The sequence below is a fragment of the Cyprinus carpio genome, chromosome A15 (genome assembly GCF_018340385.1).
Source record: "Cyprinus carpio isolate SPL01 chromosome A15, ASM1834038v1, whole genome shotgun sequence".
Taxonomy (NCBI): Eukaryota; Metazoa; Chordata; class Actinopteri; order Cypriniformes; family Cyprinidae; genus Cyprinus; species Cyprinus carpio.
The window spans coordinates 13,031,682-13,044,120 of NC_056586.1; the positions used below are offsets into that span (position 1 = coordinate 13,031,682).

Sequence of the window (12,439 nt, forward strand, 5' to 3'; positions counted from 1 at the left end):
TTAATTAAATACTCTGTATTAGGCTTTCCAGACAGTCACAAAAAAAAAAAAAAAAAAAAAAAAAAAAAAAAACCTGTGCAAAAGTTCATTAACAATAGTGACACCCGGGGCCAGTTGCATATTCATAGTTAGCTAAGAGATAACCAGTCTCACTTTTCTGATTAAAATAGGGCCATTGTACATTTTTGTAATTGACTTTAATGACCAGTATAGAAGAAAATAAGTTAGATGGCTAACTTTTTAAAGACTAGTCTAAGCAGTTTATGCAACTGGCTTCTGATCTGACAACTGAAACTTGTTTTCTTTTTTAGGATGCAGTGTCTGTGGGATTTTTTTTTTTTTAATGAAAATAAACAGAACAGCTCACATTTTTGTTAAACATTTATTTTAAAACCCACAAAGTAACACACCATAGAGCAAACATGTACAAACATCTAAATGTAATCATTACATTTATTTGTAAATGTTTAGGCATTACATAATAAAATATAATAAATAAAATAAAAGGCCACAATTTAAAAAAATGGTCAGGATATTCTTCTCTTCTCTTCTACGATCAAACGTGTCTTTAGTAGCTCTAGGACAGGAATCAATATGTAAGAGCACAAAGTAGCTATATCAATTAACAGCTTAAGTTTATATTTCAAGGGTCACTGATGCCTGTCTCTTCATTTACTTACCTCTATAATCTCATATATCCACCCTAAAAACTCAGCCACTTTGGTATAAACTCCTGGATGGTTTGGCTCAGCACAGCCTGTTCCCCAGCTAACAACACCAACCAGCCTCCAGACATTCTCATCCTGGCAAACCAGAGGACCTCCACTGTCCCCCTAAGACAATGTGGAGTCATTACTACATCTCAAAAATTTCTTTGATAAATCTAATATAAATTTGAAAAACATCTTGAGAATGAAGCTCACCTGACATGCATCTACTTTTCCTTCTGTATATCCAGCACAGAGCATTCGAGGGGTGATCTCTCCATTGTACATGCAAGAGCTATTGCATTTCTTTGTGCTTATTAAAGGTACAGGTGCCTCTTTGAGAACCTCTGGTATATGAACTCAAAAAAGATTGGATAATTTACATACAATACAATGTCTAAATCATAAAAAGAATTTAAATAGTATGTTTTTATTTTAATATACATGCATTTGTTGAAAAATGGTACCATCATCTGGCTGTGTATATCCCCAACCAGAGATCCAGCACTGGGTTCCTCCTGGTAGATCATAATCATACTTAGGTAGACACACAGGTCTGATGGTGTCTGGGTGTGTAAAGAATGTTTAAACCCTGAAATAACTAGTAGATATTATGAAATACACAGCATACGCAGTGACATATTTACTGAATATTGGTCACCTGAGAAATTCAAAAGAGTTCTTAATTTCACCAAAGCGATATCATTGTCATGAGTCCTGTGGTTGTAATTCTTGTTGTAGATGATCCTCTCCACAGCTAAGCCTTGGTATTGAGCCAGTTTAGCCGAATTGCTGGTAACAATACCAGCATAAACCACCCAACTGGACACTTGAGGTAGCCTGTAGCTTCAATAAGCAAGCAAATCAGATGATATGCACACTTAATTGGCTTATAATAAATTCCTTTGCAGAACCCAATGTGAAACTGAAACTTTAATGGCATTATGTTTCACGTTACAGTGCCTGTCATCTGGTTAATCCTGTATCTTTTGTATTTACTCCACCACATTCCAACACTATTGTTAACAAATTCCTATTTAGTTAGGGTGGGTGTGTCTAAAAAAATGTCCTTTTATTTTTGGGTTAATGGTTTGGTTTACCCAAAAACGAAAATTTGCTGAAAATGTACTCACCCTCAGGCCATCCAAGATGTAGATGAGTTTGTTTCTTCTTTGGAACATTTTGGGGAAATTTAGCTGCAGTGAATGGGTGCCGTCAGAATGAGAGTCCAAACAGCTGATAAAAACATCACAATCATCCAATAATTCACATGACTCCAATCCATCAATTAATGTCTTGTGAAGTGAAAAGCTGCATGTTTTTAATAATCAAAACATAAAGATGTCTATTATTATTATTATTATTATTATTATTATTATTATTATTATTATCATTATTATCATTATTATTATTATTTCAATTTCTTCAGACTAAAATACGAGTCCTCTATTCATAATATTGCTTCCTCCAATGAAAAAATCATTTAATCTGAATCAGGAGAAAAATGTACAAATCAAGCAGCATTAACAAGTGAAAACAGTCCAAAGCAGTACTAAACAAATTTGTTATGATGTGAGAGGACAACAGGGGATGGATTTATAGATTATGGACTCGTATTTTGTCTGGAAGTGGCAGTTTAAAGTTCAAACTCCTTTATTTGTTTCTTGCAAACATGCAGATTTTCACTTTAATTGATGTTAGACATTAATTGCTGGACTGGAGTCATGTGGATTACTTGTGAATTATCGTGGTGCTTTTTTTTAGCTGTTTGGACTCTCATTCTGACGGCACCCATTGACTGCAGAGGATACATTGGTGAGCAAGTAATATAATGCTAAATTTCCTCAAAACTCTTCTACATCTTGGATGGGTGAGTATATTTTCAGCAAATTTTTATTATTTGGGTGAACTATTCCTTTAAACCATAATTAACCCCAATATTATAATCCGTCTCTTATTTTGTTTTTCTTTGGGTTTCTAAGTCATAGTTATTGTAAATGAAGAATCTTACTTGTGGACACAGTGAGCAGCTGTAACTATCCATTGGTTGGTGATGACGGATCCTCCACAGATGTGGCGGTTACTGTAGTAGAGACTCACTTGCCAGGGCCATCTGCCAAGAGTGGCTTCCACTCCTCCAACAATCCTAGGTAACTTTGCTCTGGTACCACACTCTACAATGAAGCAAATAATAAACACTCAGCCGCAGATAGACAGTGTATATGGATAGTATGTATTATTTCAGAGTAATATATTAGGACGCACCAAAACATTTCAGTGCTATCACCTTTCCTGTACTACAGCTGCCCCTGCAAAAAAAACCAATACAAAAAAAAAGTGTGACAATTGTTCTGGAAATTCATAATTTGTATTTTTCTCAACTACCTGAACTGCCATAAACTCTCAAAATTGCTTTGGTGTTCTGAGGTGATTTGGACAAATCCGTCTGTGTAGTTCGGCCCAATATCAGTCAGATTCACCCCTTTGTGCTTTGACAGTCTGAAAGGAGAGATTATTTGACAACACTTGCTATAGTTCATCTAAAAATGTACTTTTTAAAAATGAAACTTTTCATTCAATTCAACTCAGCCATTAGATCATGCATTACTTTATGACTCTTTCATTGTGCTTTTTCATCCTTTCTGGAGCTTGACAGCACTTTTCACTTTCATTTTAGGAAAAAAACTGTTTTTGGAAACTAATCTCAAGAGTAGAAGTCTTACAAGTTTGAAGTTACACGAAGGAGAGTAAATGACAATTTTTATTTGGGAGTGGACTATCCCTTTAATATCCCTTGAAATGTCTGTATGCTGCACACGTCATGTTCTGAATTAGAAGGGAACATGACTTCAAAGTACATTTCAATGCTGCTGTCACCCTATGAATGGTTGACCTACAGAAAACAACCACAGCTGGTAGTCAAGTGAAAGGTGCTGAGAGCAGCAAGTGTGTGTGTGTGATTCAGCTGTCAGCATGCTCACCTCAGATAGCCCAGCTGTCGACATACAAGCGTTCCCAGAGAGGAGTTCCACCTCTCATAACATACAGGCAGCCACGTCTGTTGCTTCTCCAGCTGGATTTCCAGAAGAGAGTTCTCAGCACTGATCCTGTAAAACACTAAGCCCCCATTCAGTCAAAATCCCTCCTAAAACGACATACTATAGCACAGGGCTGCTGTTAGGGGATATGATATTTTAACTGAATTTGTTTAGAGGATATATTACAAATCAAAGTATTTGCTGACGTGCTGAAATTGCAGGCACAAATCAATCTAGGATGGCTTAATTTTTAATCTGTTCATTTACATGAACCATCCAAATGAACAGATTCACAAGAATTAATCAGACTTTCCAATGCTCGCTACACAAGTAACCATTTAAGATAAACCAGTTCACTAGGTTTAAACTTTCCATTGCTCAGTATGAGAGAAATGACTGTTTAGGTGCATGTGTTTGATTTTCCCATTTGCTCAGACATTAAAAACAGCAGTATGTATTCGAAAAGCTGCTGTAAAAGTTACACTATTGCGGTACTACGTTGAAAATAATTGAACTATTGTCACACTACTCAACAATTTACTCAAGATAGTATACTAATGTTATAGAGTTGCTTGGTTTTAATAAGTTACAATGCCAGCTGCATAGTCCACTTAATTTTTACTTCCTCTCCCTTTAGTTTGCTTCTCTTGTTAATGTGTTTGTTACAGCTTTCGCTGGTCATTGTTTATGTCACGTTGTTTACAGTGTCAGTGAGTTTGGATGAATGTACACTGTGCTGTTTACCTGCTGGGTCACTGTTGTTTTTGCAAAATGTGCAAATAGAGGGACCTTTATTACCTTTCCTGGCATCCGTCACAGAGGTGTCCTCGGTTACATTGCAGAAGGATGTGTCTTTGGTGTCTCCTAAACTCACAGGGCTCTGAGCTGAGTTTGGCCTTAAGAGAATTTTCACTGGAAAAACATTAAAGATGTTAAATGCAGAAATATTTCATTTGAGTGCTACTGTGTGTATGCATTACAAGTGCACGAATTTCACTAAAACTTCTTACCTATGAACCAAACTCCAATGACAACACCTCCCAGCAGACAGAGTACACACAGAGCTGCAAACACTCTCACCAGTTTATGGGCCGACACTTTGCCAGACACTTTAATACATAATAGTAGTTGTTCAACAAATATATATATATATATAAAATAAAAATAAATAAAAAGTAAAGAAAGAATAAATACGGCACTTAGAAAGAATAAATAATAACAAAGTATAATACTGAAACAATCTATATTTAATATAATATAATATTATATAATATACTGTAACACTGTATAAAATAGAAACAAAATTAACTGACTTGCCTGGATGGAGAAACTGTAGCTCTCTGATCCAGGTAGGATTATTCTGTCCCGTCTCAATCCTGTCCACCTGCAGATGCTCTGGATGGAAAGACTGTCTGACCACAGGATTCTCAATCACTGCCACAGCATCTCTCCTAAGACTCTGTAATAGAACCACTGATATGATCAATCTGAGTTGCATAATGTATATCAAAATAATTTGTCCTATTCTGTTCACATTGTATACTAATGAGTGTTCAAGTGGTAATAATAACCCTAATAACTTCATAGTGAAATTCTTAGACAACACTGCTGTTTTGATCCTTCTGTATGAACATTGATCTGTCAGTCTGTTTTTCAGAGATATCAAGGTTTATAGAATGGTGTGATCTAAACCACTTTATTTTGAATACAAAAAACACTGAGGAGATTATTTTGACCCCAGCTCAGACATTGCACTCCATCACGGCATGGTTTGGTAACCTTATAGTATTAAGCTTGAGCATTCAGTACAAATTGCAATATGACTATAGGGAAAAGAGAATATCACAAGAGAATATCACCTAGAGTTGTTATATGAACAATCGGTTGTGAGGGAAGCATATAAAGTTTTAGCTGAATCACTGCACATTTTGCATACAGAGTATAATTGTTTCCCTCTGGAAGATATTATAGAGTACCAGTGTGAAGGCTCAGTTGTTAAAATCTTTTATACCTACCTCAATTAAAATGTTAAACCATAATTTAACATGTTTGTGTGTGTGTGTGTGTGTGTGTGTGTGTGTGTGTGTGTGTGTGTGTGTGTGTGTGTGTGTGTGTGTGTGTGTGTGTGTTGTTGTATTTTTTGTGCTTACTGTTTTATTATTATTATAAATGTAAATATCAATGTAAATGCACCTTGAGTCCCTATGGGGACAATGAAGTGTCTTTATTTCTTTCATTCATACAATAAGCCGTGATAAAAGAGATCTAGTTTAATGTATAGTGTCAGTAAGTTAACAAATATTGACTTTTGCATTCACAATAATGTTCCTACTTGTGCTGAGTTTAAATACAAATGAACATACTGATTTTGTCAAAATTTGTACGGCAAATAAAAAAAAATGCAATACATCTTTTGTCTCCATTTGTTTTTTTAATTATGGATATATATATTTGTGACAAATCATAGGATGTTGTAGGTCATGTGAAAGATTTTTTAGTTTAAATAGTTTAAAAAATTGTATTTGAATAAACCTATTACATACACTATTTCAGAAAATAGCACACCGTTTTAATTATGAGCTATCAAGGACTTTATAAACACTGATAAATGTTACTCTAGTGATCTTCTATGCAGTAGTATTATAAAGTTATTGCTATTTCAGGTAACGTATATATAAAAAAAGAACTTAAGCAATGTGATGATAATTAATGTGATAAGTTGGCTTTAGAAATACTACTTCCTTTATTTATTTATTAAATATTTATACAATAATTTCCCCTGATAAACAATCAAATAATAAACTAAATTAAACTGAATTAACTAATTGTCACTAAATATCTGAAATTATCCTGTAAACAATAGAATAGATATATTTTTAACACTTATTTCTACATGTTACAAACATGTTGTTTGAAAACACATTTTAGGAAGACTCACCCACAAAAAGAATCATTCTAGCAGAAAATACTCATATAGACTGAAAATATAACACAGACATTATCTCAGTCTTGCAAAATATAGCACATACTGCTGAAAAAAGCATATTATTAGATATGTTACTGTATTCGAACATGCTGGGAGTAACTCACCATGTTTTGGTTGTTTGGATCCAGGTGTTTCCTGGTGGGAGCTGCGGACTGCTTTCTCATCCACTCACCTCCATTACAGCAGAGATGCTGCACACCAGCAGCTGTCTGACCACTAAACAGAATGCAACTCTGGATTTTCACTCCACAAAGAGACAATGAGGTCAGCAGTGGAGCAAAGAATGAACCCGTTGTTTTACCAAGGGGGTCATGGGGCCTATCCTGACTGCCTGAACCAGCCCTTTGTAAGGCCAGAGATATCCACCTGTTACTGATAGGATACAGACTGATTAGCACCATTTTACCTGTGCCAGCAGAGGTGTGTCATGGAGCTTACCTGACAGTTCACAGCTTCTGGGAAAGGGTTGTAATTACAATATGTTGAAAAGTCTCATATCAGGATATAAGAATTTCTAAGCAGACAGATGGAGAGCAAATGTGCTACAGAATTTCAGTATTTCTTTTTGTATGGTGTTAAATGTTTCAGCGAGAGCTGATTAGAAAAATCCCATTATTGCTCTACAGATTTGACCTTCTGCCCATCCATGTTAAATTGCTGAATACACATGGTTTAATATGATAAAACTACAAATGTTTTTATCTATATTACATCTTACACACAAATATGCTTATTTCAAAATTACATTATTTATATATATATATATATTTTTTTAGCATGATATACCACAAATTTACTATTTTGAAAATTATAACGCTTTAAATTACTAAAAAGTAATCTTCTTTCATGCTAGTGGTTGCTGCTCTCTAATTTTGATCACTGTGTTTTCCACAAAATCTTTTCTTTTTTTTTTAAATGCCTTAATTATTTTGTAAAACATGTTTTGATGTGTTTTCGCTCCCCATGTGCTCCATGACCCAGTTTCTCCCATGCTTGATTGTGTTCACTTCATCCAGGTGTGTCTTATAATTACCCTCGTTACCCCATGTATTTAAGTCCCAGTCTGTGTGTTCTGTCTTCAAAGGGTCTACTATGTTATGTATGTGTGTCTTCAGCCATTCCTAGTGTGCATTACTCCTGTTCTGGATTGCATTAAAGCCTGTCACTTTAATCCATGTCTCTGTGTCTGTTTCTCCAAAAAAGTTCCTGACAGAAGACCCGACCTACAAAAAGAAAGTATATTGCGTATTCCCCTCCATTTGTTTTCCATGTTTTATTCAGCATTTTTTTTCCCGTTTTCCCCATGGATGCCCTAGCTGCCAATTTCATAGCCCTAGCCCATAAGGACCTTGCCATCTTGGAGTATGCGGTTGAGAACTCACTGTTCTGGATCGGGGCAAATTACCATTACCCCGTTGACCTCCCAGACACCACTGGACTGAGCTGCAGGGAGGCGATCATCCAGTGTCTGGAGAGCATCCGGCCCAGAGCACAGCCCGACCCAGAGCCCAGCCCACCATCGCCTTGCTGCGTGGAGCCAAAGCTAGAGTCCACCGATGACGGAAAGCCCAAGCCCACCGCAACCGAAGAGCCATCGCCATATGGGGCGACAAAGCTGAGGATCGCTGCAGAGCCGGAGCTGCTACTGATGTCAGACCAGGTGCAAGAACCGGCTACAAAGTCCACTACCAGGGAAAAAAACGTGGACAGCGAGAGCGCAGAGAGGAGCTACGCCCACTGCACCATGGCTGAGGGTGAGCTTACTGTGTATCTGGGACTGCTGGACTTAGAAGAGGACCTAATAGACTGGGAGGCAGATTCTCCTCCCACTTTTCTCAGACTTACGAGTCTGCCCTGAACTGTCTGCCAGACCCTCTGCTCACCCTCAGCCCACCATCTGTTCAGTAAGAGCACTGCGGGTCTGCCATTCTTCATTGTCAGCGTGGCTGGAGAATCCCTTGCCTCCGACTCCAGCCTCAGATTCTGCCTTGGCCCGTCGACCTAATGGCTCCACCATGGCCCCTAGTTCCCCCCTCTGCCATGGCCCGGCAGTCCACTGGCTCTGGCGGGCTCCCCCGTCCTTCCAGCTCCACCTTGGACTGTTGTCGACCATCCGTCGCCTCGGGACTCCAGTCCTCCAGCTGCGCCTCATCCCTCCATCCCTCTGGCTCTGTCAGGCTCCTCCTCCCAAGTTCCCACCCATCCCTCCCTCTGCTGTATCTACGGCGCGAGGATGTGGAGCTTTTCTCTGAATCGTACTTATGCACTTTTGAGAAATGATTTTAGAACAAATTTAAGATGGTTCATATGAAACATTTTATAAATGAGGCACATCTACATAGTATGTTGTGTATGTAATGTTTTGTTGTATTGTGGATCAAAATGTATTTGTAATAGAACACTGTTAATATTTCTAAGGCTTCACTTTTGACTGCCCTTCTGTAATATTCTTTTGTTATGCACACATCACAGACACACCTAGACAAAACAAGAACTCAACCTTGGCCACACTGATAACCAAGCGCACACACATCAGAACACACCCATACCCACACCCACATAAGCTTACATGCACATCTTACATATCTGAGTCCTTTGACTGGATATCCAGGACATTGTGTATGCTATTTTATGAATCTGTGGTATAAATATGACCCATCTTACTTAATGAAGTTTAGAATGTTATGGTAGTACACTGGATCTGTGTCTGTTTGTTCATTCTCCCAGAATTCTGTGCTACACACCAGAGGGGTTGGTTCACCTGTTTCCAATTAATGATTGATAAAGGCCTATAAAGGCTATAGATAGTCACCAAAAATTTAATCTAACAGACACTCTCACTGAATAGTTCAGAGCGGTTCTTGAATTAAAGGGACAGTTCACCCTGAAAATTGTTATTAATTTACTCAAGCTGTTTCAAACATGTGTGTGTACATGTATCCATATAGCACATACTACATATCCAGACTCTCAGTTAGGTTGTCATCGATACAATCATCTGTGCCATTATTTATAAAATTTACCTGTACTTTTGATACTGAAGTAGTTTTAATATCAGATACTTAAAGGGGTCATATGACGCTATTTAAAATTTTCCTTTCTCTTTGGAGTGTTACAAGCTCTTGGTGCATAAAGAAGATCTGTAAAGTTGCAAAGACTAAAGTCTCAAATCCAAAAAGATATTCCTTATGAAAGTTAAGACTTATCCACGCCCTCCTAAAACACCTAATTTAAACACACCCCCACATGTCTACGTCACTCCCAAATGTTCATGCAAAGAAAGATAGATGTAACTTTTATTCTTGCTGTTGCTGCTGCCGCCATGTTGTTGAGGTGCTGTGTGTTTCGTTGTGAAAGCGAAACTACTTTGTTTGGCCTTCCAAAAGAGGACGATATCCGCTTCATCATGCCTAGAGCTGATCCATGCTGGTCACTGAGGAAATACATCAACTTCGCGCTGTGGATCAGCTTCCACCTTGGACAAAGTGGAGTCCAGCCTGGGGTCATCAAATGTGGTTTCTGCAAGCCCGCCGGCCGCTCCTTCATCGAATCCGCTGGCCGCGCCGTTCTCAAGTCCACCGGCCGTTCCTCACTCAAGCCCCCAGTGTGTGACATTGTGTGGCGCATTTTATGGATGACTGTTTCTTGAACCTGCAGAGTACCCTACAATGGGTCTGTGCTCAAAGGCTGTTCTATAAAGTGGGGAAGGTCCAACTTTGCAAGGACATTCTGGCGCGTCTGACTCACAGCCTGTAAGTAAATTTTTTTATATTTAAAGAATTTGCCACTGATGATTCAAACACGAGTTTTAAGCAGTGTAGAGCAGCACTTGTTGTTTGTCGTTTCTCCGATCACAAATGCAGACATGGTTTTAAATGTGACATGACATACAGCCAAGTATGGTGACCCATACTCAGAATTCGTGCTCTGCGTTTAACCCATCCAAAGTGCACACACACAGCAGTGAACACACACACACCATGAACACACACCCGGAGCAGTGGGCTGCCATTTATGCTGCAGCACCTGGAGAGCAGTAGGTGGTTCGGTGTCTTGCTCAATGGCACCTCAGTCTTGGTATTGAGGGTGGAGAGAGCACTGTACATTCACTCCCCCCACAATTCCTGCTGGCTGAGACTTGAACTCGTTACCTTTTGAAATACAAGTCCGACTCTCTAACCATTAGGCCACGACTTCCCTTATGTTTACACAGCACGAAACACAATGCATAAAAGCACAGTATAAGTCATTATAATCAGTAATTATGTCCCCATTGGGTGCAACAAATGTCTCATTTGTAATGGGTTTTATTGGTTTTGTCTCAGGGCTGGCCCAGGCTCTGTTGGTGCCCTAGGCGAGATTCTAGATTTCTGCCCCCCACAAAAAAAATTCTGAAAATGCAGACTTTTCAAAACTTTACTATAATATAACATAACATAAATACTGATAAGTATTAACATAAATACGTAGTAAATAAATTGTGATAAATAAATGTAGATATTGAAGCGCCTTCCCTTACGAAAAAGAAGTTTATTCAAGTGTGCTATTAGTATACTTCTTTTAAACTAAAAAATAGGAAAGTATGCTTTTAGTTTACTTTTTATGTACTTCTCAGAAATGGGGGCTTTATGTACTTCTCAGAAATATACTTAAAATGACATTTTAAGTATACTTGACTTATACTTACAAAAAGTCTAAATATACTTGAAGTATACTACTTATAATTTAATAAAGTATAATTGTAGTTTAATTATTTTTGTTTTTGGTTGTGGTTATTTTATGAGTGAATCTGTTAAAATAACTTATTAAAAAAAGCCCAGACATGAGCTACTCCCACAACTATGCCTACAGTGACAAGTACTTATTACAACAAAGAGAAATATGAGCAATATGAAATGCCTAAAATAGTCTAACACAGTGGTTTTCAAACCAGTCCTGCAAGCACCCCTAGCACCTCACATTTTTTTATGTCTCCCTATATCTAACACACATTTCAGGTCTTGCAGTCTTTACTAATGAGCTGATTAGTTGAATCAGGTGTGATAGGTAAGGGAGACACAAAAAATGTGCAGTGCTGGGAGTGCTCGTAGGACTGGTTTGAAAACCACAACAAAGGCAACAAATAAAGGCAGCATTTTGTAGTTTATTTGTAGATGTTAGCCAGCTAGCTAGCTAGTTAGTCTAATTAGCATACCCATACCTTTCATTTAAATTTTGTGCACATAGGGGAAAATGACATACTTAAAATTAATTTAATTTTATGAATGCTAGATTATAGTCCTAGTCATGGTCTTTTTCAAAAGACATTTAGACACTTTTTGGTGAATTAAAAACAAGCAGTAATGTAACTGGTATTAAAACAACATTGCAGAAGCTTAAATTTATTTTAAAGAAAATAAAGTAAAATTAAATAAGCAGCTTACTCAAGCAAAAACCACGGTGTCAGTGTTGCCAGTTCAGATGTTCTAAAAAGGCTATTTCAAAATATTACATAAACATCATCAGGTTAATAAACAGTCGTTAACTTTATTTTTTAGATATATATAGATTTTTATAATATACATTTTTATCTCTATATTGATATTTTTTTTGCTACTCTTCTGTGCGTCGCTTTCTGCTTTGTGCCCTTGATAATTTTCATTTTTCTCTGATTTTGTTAGAAATGATACTTTAAGAGCACATAAATGGTAAAACTATTTTAACTGCGT

General features: G+C 37.4%; 1 protein-coding gene across 2 annotated transcripts; it reads right to left on the bottom strand.

Moving 5' to 3' along the window:
• Window positions 1–379: 379 nt before the first annotated feature.
• LOC109103521 (transmembrane protease serine 5-like) lies at window positions 380–7,476 on the bottom strand. Of its 2 annotated transcripts, none has more exons than XM_042771070.1 (13): window positions 6,836–7,476; window positions 5,063–5,204; window positions 4,756–4,854; window positions 4,544–4,657; window positions 3,689–3,824; window positions 3,093–3,206; window positions 2,973–3,016; window positions 2,719–2,881; window positions 1,369–1,547; window positions 1,175–1,273; window positions 924–1,066; window positions 681–833; window positions 380–577 (listed from the first exon to the last, which is right to left on the bottom strand). In XM_042771070.1, exons 1-13 carry the CDS (start codon window positions 7,130–7,132, stop codon window positions 569–571), a joined length of 1,692 nt encoding a protein of 563 aa, XP_042627004.1. In that variant the 5' UTR covers window positions 7,133–7,476; the 3' UTR covers window positions 380–568. The 2 variants fall into 2 exon arrangements, with proteins under 2 accessions (XP_042627004.1, XP_042627003.1); XM_042771069.1 differs by having other exon boundaries at window positions 1,369–1,553.
• Between the last annotated feature and the right edge of the window lie 4,963 nt (window positions 7,477–12,439).